The sequence below is a fragment of the Talpa europaea genome, assembly GCF_964194135.1.
Source record: "Talpa europaea genome assembly, chromosome: 5".
NCBI lineage: Eukaryota > Metazoa > Chordata > Mammalia > Eulipotyphla > Talpidae > Talpa > Talpa europaea.
In genome coordinates, this window is record NC_140071.1 from 47,370,916 (window position 1) to 47,384,255 (window position 13,340).

At 39.0% G+C, this 13,340-nt stretch overlaps 1 protein-coding gene across 11 annotated transcripts in view; it reads right to left on the reverse strand.

The window, feature by feature from the left end:
• The window catches only part of PDE8B (phosphodiesterase 8B), a gene marked incomplete at both ends in the record, with an annotated part of 202,820 nt that overhangs the window by 69,780 nt on the left and 119,700 nt on the right, over positions 1 to 13,340 (reverse strand). For all 11 annotated transcript variants that reach the window (XM_084233803.1, XM_084233808.1, XM_084233805.1 and 8 more), the window contains one exon: positions 2,665 to 2,855. In XM_084233803.1, the coding sequence (XP_084089929.1) occupies positions 2,665 to 2,855 (191 nt within the window). The remainder of the gene's footprint in view (positions 1 to 2,664; positions 2,856 to 13,340) is intronic.

Consider the following 13,340-nt stretch of genomic DNA (forward strand, 5'->3'; position numbering starts at 1 on the left):
ATGCAGGTTAAGGCCTATTAAAGGTGGTACCAGGGGCTGCCTGGACCTTTCAGCTACACTGTGTGTGCACTCTAATGCTCTAAACCACTGGGTCCTCAACCAGGGCTGAGAAATGTTGCAATATAGTGATTGTCACTGTATTGTTATTTGTGTACTTGGACCTTATATATAGTTAATTCTCTAGGAATTTAACAGGATAAAAATAAATAAGGGTGTAGAGTTCTGAGGTTCATCCATCTTCGAAAATGTGCTATGCTGCCACTCATGTCCTGAATTATTCTGCTCAGGGTCATCAATTGGATGAAATTTTAATAAAGAGCCACATAGTTGTATTTTAGTACAAATAAGCATGCATGTTTTGATCTATCTCCTTGGCCTGGCCTCTGCTTATTTTGAGATCCCTAGGAAGGGAATCATCTCCGAGAACAGAAGGCTCAAGGCTGCTCCTGAATATTTTGTGATACAATATGTATTTGTTCTTTCTAGCTATCTTATTTCTGCTCCTCTTCATTTTAACATGTTTGCATGACTACTCCCCTAGAGACAGCCAGCTTTTATTGCTTCATCCTCTTGAACTCCAAAATTTCCTTTCCTCAAAAAAATATACTTTCCCTGTTTCCTTTTCTTAGAGACGTCACTCTGGAATATTCCAGAAAATGATCAGTGGCTGTCTCCCTGGCAAGAAAAGCTTCCCCTTGTGGATAAGTGGTATTTGAACAAACTTCTTTGGAGAGAAGGCCTTAACTCACTGTGGGACAGGGGCAAATAAGTCAACACCCCTCCAATGCTAGTGCCAACTACTTCTCACTCAGGCGCCCATGGAACAAGGCCTGGAAAGGTAAAGCTATACTTAGAATCTACTCAGGAACCTATGAAGTTTCAGCAGAAATACCCAATGGAAAAAAATGGAGTGTATTAGAGGCCTGCTCTAGTCTCTAAGAAAACACTAAGTCCTTCTCACCTTTGTTTAGCCTCTTCTGCCCCAATAAGGAATCACAAGTACACTGGCAGGTGGGGTTCATTAGGCAAGAGACTTAAACAGAATGAACTTAAGTTGGCCAGGGCACATGCTCACTTGCCTTCTTTTGGGATTGACTTTCATCTCGTTACCTGTGCTTGACTCTTCAATCTCATCCCTCCAAGGAAGTGGAGGTCTGGCCTGGACCTCTTCCAGGTGGAGAAGATTAAGGAGGACTAAGGGCAGGGACTGAAGGAAGCATGCTAAGCTAAGATCCAGTGTAGCTCAAAAGCCAGGGATTGGGCCTAAGATGACATAAAGAACGTCCCTCTATCCCCACCCCTCCATCTCAGAAAACAAGTGTTGGCAATCAGGTGTGACCAAGAATAGCTGGTGAACACACCACCAGGTAGGTCACCTGGCTTCTGAATTGCTCAGCAGCCCCCCCACTCCCATCACAAAGTTTTCTGTGAGACTAAGACAGAAATATGGTTATTAAGAAACAAAACTGTTGTAAACTGGAGAAAGATTAAAAACTTTTATTTGTTAACCTGGTTCTTTACCTGAATTAGAGAATTCTTCCCCCATTAATTTTTAATACCTGAAGCTTGTCTTAAATCATTTTATGGTGCTGAAAGGAAGTGATATTTACACTATAAAATTATATAAGAAAGGTGAACTAAGACCAAGAAAAAGTAGACCTACTTTGTTACAAAGGAAACACTCTGCTCTGAAAAGCATTTAAAAAGAAAAAAAAAATTTCTTAATGCTAAAAATTCACCCAAATATTTGATAAAGTATATGGATATAAATATGCAGAAAGAGAAGATGAAACCAGCAAGGCATTTTAAAATAGGTTCCTTTTGAAGAAATTTTTGGGAAACAGAAAATCAAAGACTAGCAAGGCAATGAAGAAAACTCCTCTTAAAGCACTAAATTCTTATGTAGGTACCAAAGGGTCAAAGAAGTCATAATCACTAATATTCAAGAAAATTCCAGGTCCATATGTAATTGGAGTCTGTCTTGCTCTAGCATTTAATTAGTGACCTCTTCCCGCCTAGCTCTAAAGCATTCTACTTCTGCTAAATGGATCGGTTCATCCTGAGCTAACTCTTAAGACTGCATTTACTTTTGAGTAGGCATATGTTTCCTCCCCAGAGCACAAGAATTTCTGTACACAAGCAGGGGGGCTTTGGGACTCTGGAAGCTTTTCTGCTGCTGCAAAGTGGCTCCGTTTGCCACAGGACTGCTGCAGGAGCCACCCATCTGTGTCAGGCAGGGAAGACTTTGAATTTCACACATTCTTGATGTTCACTTTAGGACGGAATAATTAAGAGTAAGATACCTGATTTAAATTCAAACCATATCTGTGTCATAAGAATTCTGTGAATTTTAATGTGGGGTGTGTATGTGTGTGTGTGTGTGTGTAACATGAGTAATACTCAAAGGGAAAAATACTCTGAAGTCTTCAGTTCAGCCCAGCTCACACCTCTAAATTCAGCTGAATTCAAATATGGAAAAATAGAAAAGGCAAGATAAATCCATAGGAGGAGCTAGAGCTTTCATCATAGAAATATGTATAAGCTACTCAGAACATCAAAACATATTTTAGAAATATATGGATAGAATTAAAGTCATCTATCAATGAAGCATATTTTAAGCTGTTAAATGGACATTTACTAAGCATATTAAATTAAGGAAGGTACCTGCACACTGCTTCTGCATCAAAGTTTCGAGTTTGTCTGTGATCTATTACAATAATTTCATGATGTTTATCTAGAAAGCATTCAAGGGCTGACTCTGGAGTCCGTGCAATATTGCATCTATAACCGGCTCTGTCACAGGCCCACCAAAATCCATCGCTCTGACTGTCTTCCTTTGCAAAGATCAGCAAAACCTGGAACACAGAGAAAAGAGTGTCTTAACAAATCATCATCCTTAGAGACTGGATTAAAAGTGTCTGAAAAGCTACCTGGGTTCAAATCCCAATTCCTCCAACACAAGGTATTGTGTGTCTCTGGTCAATGGTTTCTCGAAAGTCAGATGTGGTAAGAACGGTGCACACAAACTAGTTGTGAGACCTGAACGAATGAACACAGAACAGGTGCTCGATCACTGCAGCAGTAGTTGGTATTCATTTCAATTTCCTAATTGGCTTTTTTTTAAATAAACCAAAAGGTAAAATTATCAAAAGGGTAATTAATACAGGTTAGACCATGGTTCGCAAATACATAAATTTAGCTGCATAGCTGTGGTGTTTGTCTCCAAGTCCCTGGAGGTCACCTTTCCGAACGCAGCACTTAAATTTCTATAAAGATACAGAGAAGAAAGGGAATTTGAAACACTCTCAAAAATCAATTCTTATATCCAAGCCTTGCTGGGACCTGCAAAGAGTGATCATAAAGTACGTAGCTGATGGAGCAGCCCTATCCCCTGGAAAGAAGGTAGCAGTACTTCATGCCATGTCCCCCTCATCATCCTCTGGGCTCAAGGACCCACATTCTCTGGCAACAGAAAGTCAGAAATGGCTTTACCACCACAAGTAAGTACTTACTTACTTGTTTATGGTCTGCTTCCTAATAGAATTGAGCTTCTGGACATGAAAGACTTGTCTGCCTGTTCCCTGTATCCCAGCTCTGGGATGGGACCTACAAGCTATTCAAAAATATTTGATGAGGAAAAGGGATAATGACATGTATATAGGGTTTTTGAAAAAAAATTTTTCTAAAGATTTTATTTATACAAGAACTGGGGTACAGGTCAGAGGCGTGGGAGGATGAGAGAATTCACCAGAGGCAGAGCGGGGAGCAGAACAGGCAGACGGACCAATGACGCTGCTGAGGGGAGCAGTGGGCGAGATAGGAGAGGGCTGCCGCACCATGTGGGTTTCTCCCTGGCTGGCCAGAGATCGAACCTGTGCTACAGAGGCTGCGTACAGCTTCACAGCACAGTGCTCAACCCGCTGCACCGCCAGGGAGGCCCAAAAATAGGGTTTTAATCTTAGGAGTTAGACTGCTTCATAGCAATGAATCTATGAGAAAAACACACTAAGACTGTGATATTGGTAAGGCATTTATTTTCCTTCAGCAGCTACTCTGGCCCCTGCATGGCATGCATCCTCCTCTTGGGAACTGTAAAAAACCACCTTTCAAATGGCAATCATCTCCTGATCTGTTGGCCTCACCAAACCTGAATAATCAAGTCTACATTTTAAAACAGGAGTATTAAAAACATGTAATCACTAGAGAATTTATTAGTGTCGTATTTAAAATTCTTTCCATTTATAAAAAATTCAGAAAGACTACTTTTCAATAATTCAGCTCCCAAGCAGAGGGAAAAAACTATGATAATGATATATATATATATATATGTAAGTAATCACCTTTTCTTGATGTCCACCTTATTTCTGAAAAATTATACCTTCTCTAAGAAAGTCATTGACCCATGTAACCATGGTTGGACATTTTCTGTTCCCATTTCCCAGGCCACAGACCAGATGATATTCCATTTTTAGAAATTTGGAATTTGAGAGACAGAGGCTGGGAATTGGGACCTATCGCTCATTAATAGGAGAGACAATAGAGGAAGAAACAAATTCCTGCTGTCAAAGTATGCAGAGATGGCTCATTACCATATTTTCTAAGCCATGGCTTCTCAACTCTTCCTTGAATTCTGAAAACAAAACCCTACACTTTTCCTAATATATTTCTTACATAGTTATTAACTTTTTTGTCTAAGTAAACTCTTAAACACAGAACAAAGCCCACAAAAAATCCCTAAAGAAATACAGTCCCTCTTTAGTCAGGGCCAAGAAAAGGGCTCTGGGGTCTACTCAGAGAGGCAGCACACAGCCTGCAGGTGACTCGGGGGCTTCCAGTGGCCATGACAGGAGAAAGAGCCTTGCTCTCAGGTGTTCACAGAGCAAGAAGAGACTCTGGGGTTGCTCCATCCACATGTCAGTTCTACACAGGAGAAGTACATGTGCTCCAGGCATCAATGAAGAGAAGGCCATTTGATTTTCAGATGGTATCATGTTGATAAGAATCTACTGCCTCATAATATTTCCCCTAATTTTTATTTTCCTGCCAAGATTGGAAAATATGACTTTTACTGTGAGTCACATTCACTCACCCCAAGGAAGAAGTCATCCACAATGCCGCACTGGCCCTGCCCTAGCCTCTCCACCATCCCCCCCTCACTGTCTCCAACAGATGGAGAGAGCTGATTTCCCCAAAGTGTACTGGAAGCAGAACTGCACTTGCAAATCCCAACTGCTCCTTCAACGATCTTTCCATGACTCCAGCTGATGTCATACTGATTTGCTAGAAATACTCAATAATCATTGTCTTCACAAGTTTTGTCAAGAAAGTACTAGAAAATAGCCTTCAGGATAGCAAACATCTTTGCTAGCTAAACTGGAATAAATGTATTTTCTCTGGTAAAGACTAATTACAAAAAAATAAAAAGAACAAAACTAATTTTTCCTGAATTTGAAGACAATGTAACTATTGTTATTGATGTTCTTTCTAAATAAGGATAAGTCAGGTCTATCATTAAACATCCAATTTTCATAATATGTGGTTTGGATGTAGGCAAAAACTGGATATTCAAGAAGCTCTAGAATAGACCACATTGTAGCTACAGAATACTAAACAGCTGACCAATTGAATCAGATTAAGGGTCAATGAAATTGGTAAAAAATGGTTTGCAGGCTCTCCTTAAATGTCCTTAGGAAAGTAATGCTAACAGTTACAGTTTGATGAGAATTTTCTCATATAAGGTGGGTCATTATAATGCACTTTAAACATACTATATTATTCAATACCCTTTAGTAATTATTTGGAGGCGAGACATGGGAACTGAAGTGTGCTATGGTTAAGAGACTCACTCAAAGGCACACAGCTAGCAAGATTTGAACTGAGGTTGGCCTGACTCTAGAGTCTATGAAATCATCATATTAATTAACTTGCTGTCTCATGTTTACCCCCTAAAATAAAGAAGCAAAATTACTAACAACTCTGTGTATCCACTAAACTGGCCTGGCCAGCAGAGGACACAACTTGGTAGCAGGTGGACAGGAAGGGAAATGCTGAAAGTAACCACTTACAGAGTAGGAACATCTCTATCACTAAGTCATTTCACTTAACTTACGAAGGCAAGTTCCCGCCAATTTATGTCATGGCTCCAGAAAAATCCACGTCCGTACAATATAAAGGAATATAAGAGGAATTTTAAAGGGAAGTGCGACGTTGCTAGGAAAAAGTTTAGGTCACAGCTACAGGAATCTGTTTCCAAGACCATTTGGAAAGCCCAGTGTGGGGGGTGCATGAGGGCACCCTCCAAGTAGAAACATGTCAGTTCTACACAGGAGAAGTACATGTGCTCCAGGCATCAATGAAGAGGCCATTTGATTTTCAGATGGTATCATGTTGATAAGAATCTACTGCCTCATAATATTTCCCCTAATTTTTATTTTCCTGCCAAGACTGGAAAATATGACTTTTACTGTGAGTCACATTCACTCACCCCAAGGAAGAAGTCCTCCGCAATGCCGCACTGGCCCTGCCCTAGCCTCTCCACCATCACCCCCTCACTGTCTCCTGCCAGTTCACATGGGGCATGCAGAGCCACATGTGACGCATCTGACGCAGAAGCTATTTCCCCTGCTGAACTCAGAAATGCACCCTCAAAAGCAACCACATCCTCAAATAATCTTATCAAGTAAGTTCCTCCCAAGCCCTAAGGGCCTGGCCCATGTAGCTAATGCACGTTTTTTTGGCACAATGAGTCACATATTTTTTTCCTCCAGAAAATGAAAACAAACAACAAAGGCACTGGGACATTGCTTGACTTTTGTAAGACAGTTACAATGTCAGTAGAAGCACAAATCACTGGACTAGGTACCAGTACCTCAAAACTTATAGAGCTTTAGAACAATGAAACCACTGGCCAGACCTCCAGTGGTCAGTGAGAGTTGAGCAGGCTCTCCTCCCCCACCCCTAAGCACTTAGTAAGGAGCCGTGAACACACATGGCTCTCTGTATATTCTAACCCACAAGAGAAGTTACTATACCTTTGCACAAGGCCAAACAGAAAGGCATCCTTAGTTCTGAGCTAAGCTTCTCACCTTGGAAAAAAAAGTCTCGATCATTCCGTCCCTTACTCAGAGGACTTTTGACCACTTGCCTTTGCTCTCATTTGGAGCTAAACTCTTCCATAAGAACAGGTACAATCTAAAATATTTTGCTATGTCTTAATATAGCAAATATTACAAATCCATAATTACATAAATTGTTTTTCCGTGATGGGGGGTAGTGAGTAATATTTAGAGCCTGTCAAAGACTGTATCATGTTTGGGAGGGCAGAAATACAGTGACAAAAACAAAACAAAACAGGTAAATAGAACAGAAAATAAAAACACCAAGTACAACTAATTTTATCAGTAACCACAATCAGTGTAACCAGACTGAACTCATTACTAAAAGGTAGATTGCCACAACAGGTTTTAGAAAAAGAGCTATTAATACATGCTACTTTCAAAAGGCACACAAATTTAAGAAAACTGAACATAAAAGATACTGAAAATGAAAAAAGACAGAAAAAATATCCCAAGAAAATGCTAACTATAGAGAGTCTGTTAATATATATGATAGATAAGATAACTGAGGCAAAAGTTTAAAGAGGAATACTGCATAAGAATAAAAGGGACACTCGTTAAGAAAATATACCAATCAAGAACTTAGATAAACATTAACACCACAAATTCAAAATATCAACAAAAATTAAATATTGATGATATTGACATATCCACTGCAATAGAAACTGAGATCACATAATCAAAAAAGTGTGATGGTTTGAATAGCATAATTAATCCTAAGTAATTTGTATTTACCAAATAGATACATTTTAAAAAACTTTTCATGGAATATGAATTTCTACACTATTGTCCAAACATTATTGACTAGTAAATATTATAGAACCAGCAGCAAAGACATCAAAGCAATTCAATAGAGAAAGGAACTTCCAGCATTTTCAACAAGTGAAGCTGGAAAAACTGAACATCAACATGGGAAAAGAAAATGAGCCTCAAACTCTATATCATATACAAAAAAAACCCTTTAGATTACAGTTTAAATAGTTTCTAGAACATAAGAAATTATCTTTTAACCCTGGGAGTAGGTAGATTAGAGCACAGAAAACTATGAAAGAAGTGATAATTTTGTTGAAAGTTTTGCTCATCAAAAGCCATACTTATTAAAATGAATAGACACAAATTGGGAGAAAATATTCTCAAACTCTGAAGAATTTGTAACAAAGAACGCCAACTTAAAAACTTTAAAAAAATCAACTCACTTAGAAATTGTCAGAATACTTAACCAAGCATTCATAAAAGATTGAATAGCAGCCACTAATCAAAAATGTTTAACATTATTAGCCATAGAGAAATGCAAAATTTTAAGTCACAGTATGACAGATTAGCTAAAACTAAAAGTATGAAATTTCAAGTATTATAAAGGATTTGGAGTAAATAGAACTCTTATACAGTTTATAGAAGTATAAAATGGTACTACCACTTTGAGAAATAATCTGAAGTATCTTTAAGAAGTAAATAGACAACTGTTTTTTAAGTTCTAGCAGGTCACTTATGCAAAATTTAAATGGCATGAAGGTTGGAAAGAAAGAAGTAATGACCTGATCTTGTATCTAGAAAAATCCTGAATGAACCCATAAAAAACTTAAAGAACAATAAATGAGGCAAGCAAGGTGCAGGATTCAAGCACACTATACAGGGGCCCCCATGGTGGCACAAGGGGTTAAGTCTCAGCACAATGAAGCTATTGCCAGCCACTGTACCACCAGTTCGATCCCCAGCCACGGAGCTGACCCACAAGGCACAGCAGACCTCTCCTGTCTCACCCTCTGCTCCCCTCAGCAGTGTATTTCAGTAGATCTGCCTGTTCTGTTCCCCACTCTGTCTCTGGTGAATCCTCTCACCCCCATCCCCCTTCCGCCACATCTCTGGTCTATACCCCATAAATAAAATATCAACAAAAATTGGATGTGTAAATAAATCTTTAAAAAAAACAACAGTATACAAATGCCCATTGTATGTCTATATACCAGCAATGAACACCCCCAAAATGAAGTAACAATTCCATTTACTATAGTATCATAAAGAGTATTTTAGGAATAAATTAAAGAAAAACATAAAAGACATATACTGAAACCTACAAACATTATTGAAAAGAAAATATAAATGCAAAGACATGTTAACAGGCTGCAGGACAAAATTGATTTAAAGATTCATTGCCTGTACACCTATGTTTATAGCAACACTATTTACAATAGGCAAAACCTAGAAACAACCCAAATGCCCAAAAACAGAAGACTGGATCAAGAAGATGTGGCATATATACACAATGGAATATTATTCAGCAATCAAAATATAAACTCATGCCATTCGCAGCAACGTGGATGAAGCTAGAAGGAATTATGCTCAGTGAAATAAGCCAGAAGGACAAAGAAAAATATTGGATGGTTTCACTTATAGCAGGAATATAGGGGAACCAAATAAGACATCAGTGTAAAAAAAATAATCACAGTACAAACCACAACAAAGCAAAAACAGACAATTACAAATCAGAGACATCCTGTAGGGGAAGAGGAGGGAGAAGGGGGAGGGGGAGGGAGGGAGGAGCACACGGGTGCCTTGGGGAAGGAAATTCTATGGGGACTCAATCTTAGGGGGTGGGGGGAAGCAAATAGTCTAAAAAACGAGAAATGTTAAAATAAAAAACTCAAAAATAAATATTCATTACAATTACTATTAAAATTACTATTAAAAATTGGCCTGCCCTCCACAAAATTAACAAAAAATGCACGTGAAGATGCAAAGAACCCAGACAGACAAACGGACCTTAAAAGTAAGAAGGTGGCGGGGAGGGGTCTCATATGTCAAAGCTTACAATAGTCAAGATAGTAGGAGACTAGCATAGGATTGAGAATCTAGAAATAAACCCTCATAAGACAGTTTATGGTTGAGTTTCGACAAAGGTGTCAAGACAATATGATAGGGAAAGAATATTCTTTATAACAAATGCTGCTGGGACAACTAGGTATCTACATGCAAAAGAACAAAGCCCTACTTCACTACTATATATAAAAACTAATTCAGAATGAATCATAGAGTTACAACTATAAATCTGTATGGTGATGGATGATGGGCGCTTCAGTGGTGGGTATGATGTGGTAACGTGCACCATGTTCATCAAACATACAGTGTTGCAAACTCAAAAGAAAGTTACAGAGAAAAATGTTAAAAAAATAAACAAAACTGTAAAACTCTTAGAAAACAAATTCTTGTGACCTTAGATTAGGCACCAGTTTCTTAGTTATATCAAGTGATAATGAATGAAAAAACACATTGCAAAGTGATGCCCAGATATAACACCTTTGAAATTAATGCTTAAAAGTATTTAAAAGAAGAGTAATCATGAATGAACAAATACATATGTAAAATATAAAAGTATGAATCATAATCTCAGACTGGTAGCTGCTTTTATTTTTTTTTTATTTTTTTAAAGATTTATTTATTTATTTTATGCAAGCACTGGGTACAGTCAGAAGCGTGGGAGGGTGAAAGAATTCACCAGAGTCAGAGCATGGAGCAGAGCAGGCAGACTGATGAAACACACTGCTGAGGGGAACAGCGGGCATGGCAGGCAGGAGAGGTCTGCGGGCCATGTGGGACCCTTGCCGGTGGCTGGGGATCGAACCGGCACAGCAGGCAGCTTCTCAGCCCAGTGCTCAACGGCTGCGCCACCAGGGAGGCCCTGGTAGTTGCTTTTAAAGAGGAGCCGAAGGTGGCAAGGGTTTAAATGAATCAAGGACTTAAAACAGTATCTGTAATTGTTTCTTAAAAAAACTGAAATTGGAATTGATGTTTCTGTGTCCTTTGGGTAAATACCTAGGAGTGGAATTGCTGGATCATATGGAAGCTCTATGTTTAGTAGGTCCAGAAATCTCCACACAGCTTTCCACAGTGGTTGGACCAGTTTGCACTCCCACCAACAGTGCAGGAGAGTTCCTTTTTCTCCACACCCTCGCCAACATTTGTTGTTGCTAGTTTTTTTAATAAGTGCCATTCTCACTGGTGTAAGATGGTATCTCATGGTAGTTTTGATTTGCATTTCCCTGATGACAAGTGATGTTGAACATTTTTTCATATGTCTGTTGGCCATTTGCATTTCCTCTTCAGAGAAGTTTCTATGTTTATAGCAGCACTATTTACAATAGCTAAGCTTTGGAAACAGCCCAAATGCCCAAAAATAGATGACTGGATCAAGAAGATGTGGTACATATACACCATGGAATATTACTCAGCATTCAAAAAAGATAAACACATGCAATTTGCAGCAACATGGATGGCGCTGGAAGGGATCATGCTCAGCGAAATAAGCCAAAAAGAAAAAGAAAAATACCGGATGGTCTCACTCATAGCAGGAATCTAGAAAACTTAAATAAGGGATCAGGAAAATGAATAACTATAAGAAAGTGAAAATCAAAATCAACAAAAAACTATGAACCAGAGACATTTTTTGGGGGGTGGGGGCCGGGAGGGGAGGGATTAGGGTCAGAATGGGGCATGTGCAGTTGTATGGGGGAATATAAAAATAAAATTTATTATTTAAAAAAAAACAAACAAAAACTGAAATTGGCCATACTGTTAATATTGTAATACTTATGTACACAAATGTATGAGTATATACATGTACCTTTGTGAATATGCAAAATATTTTATAACTTGATAAATCATATTTTTTGAAGAATGAGCTATCTTTATCATGAGTATTCATTGGCAGTACAAAGCCGGGCAGAAAAGAAGGTAAATGAAACTAATGTAAAACTATACTAATCCCAAGAAATATTTCAGAAATTGCTTTGGGAATAAATCCCGAAGCCTTTGTCATTGCCTTTATTCAAATTGGAGTACAAAGTACGTGCCCTCGGAATGATTACTGGAATTTTCCACTTGTTTATATTCTATACAAATAGTAGTGTCTTGTGTTTATTTTAGTAAATTTTTTTCCTCTCTCTCTGCTCCTAAATTTGTTTTCATCAAATTTTCCCATGCTTAAAACTTTTCCTTTTGTTTTTTTTCCCTTTCCCTCGATTTACATTTCCTTTTCTAAGCAATGGTAAAATATTATTTTCTCTCCCATTTGCTCATAAATCAAAAAGTACATTTCCTTGGTTGGTTAGAGTTTTACTTTCATCTACGTGTTTGCTGGTTTGTTTATGTCCTTTCAGCATCTTCACTCTTCCCAAGTGCAGGACGAGCTTCCAGATGTTAACAGGCTACAGCTTTCACATGGAGGAGGTTTACTTATTTAGACCTAACAGGATGATGTATACGCAGATGGGGATATAACAATTTTTTTTTTGAAGGGAGGCTATTTTTTCCCCTTTTTTTATTTTCTTTTATACATTTTTTACATCATTTTTCATTTTTTGTACAATGTATGCATTTTCAACTTGGTTATAGTCCCCATATAATTCCCACCTCCCCCCCTTGTTTTGATCCTACTCCCTCCTCTCCCCCTGTAGTGTGTCTCTAGGGCAACTGCACCCCTATGTTTATAGCAGCATTATTTACAATAGCTAAGCTATGGAAACAACACACATGCCCAAAAAGAGATGACTGGATCAAGAAGATGTGGTACATATACACAAGGGACTATTACTCAGCAATCAAAAAGATGAACTCATGCAGTTTGCAGCAACATGGATGGAGCTGGAAGGGATTTAACAATTTTTTAAAAGGGTACAGACTCCTTTCTCTGAAGGGCGCTTAAACTGTAGGGGACAGGGCTGCTGTCGTTGTCAGAGTGAGGTCAGTGCTGCAGGTGCTGCTCTACTCTCCCCAGAGCCCAGTTCTCTCTGAGTTAAAGCCCAGGAAGGCTGCTTGGCTCAAGCCACAAGGGCCAGGAAAGGAACGCCTTCTGTCATCTTTTCTTCCCAGCCAACTGCAGCAGTTATCATTTGGGCACCCTCCACTGCCAGGCAGTATTCTAGGCAATTGATACCACTCCCCATAGGCGTGCCCTGTCACCTCCACTTTCCAGGCAGGGCTCTGGGTGGAGATAAGAAGTGGAACATGCCAGGTCACCAGGCAGAACCAAGATTCACATCCATCCAGCAATGGCTCCCTGAAAGCCCCTACCACGTGACTTCTTTCCTCTCAAGCTGCAGCAGGATGCAGAACAGACTTTTTTTTTGGTGGAAGAGTTGATTTTTCTCCCTCACAACCCACCAGGCAATCAACCTATTTATATCAAGGTGGGGTGATGCTTAAATTTTCAAGGGAACAATTTGAGTTCTC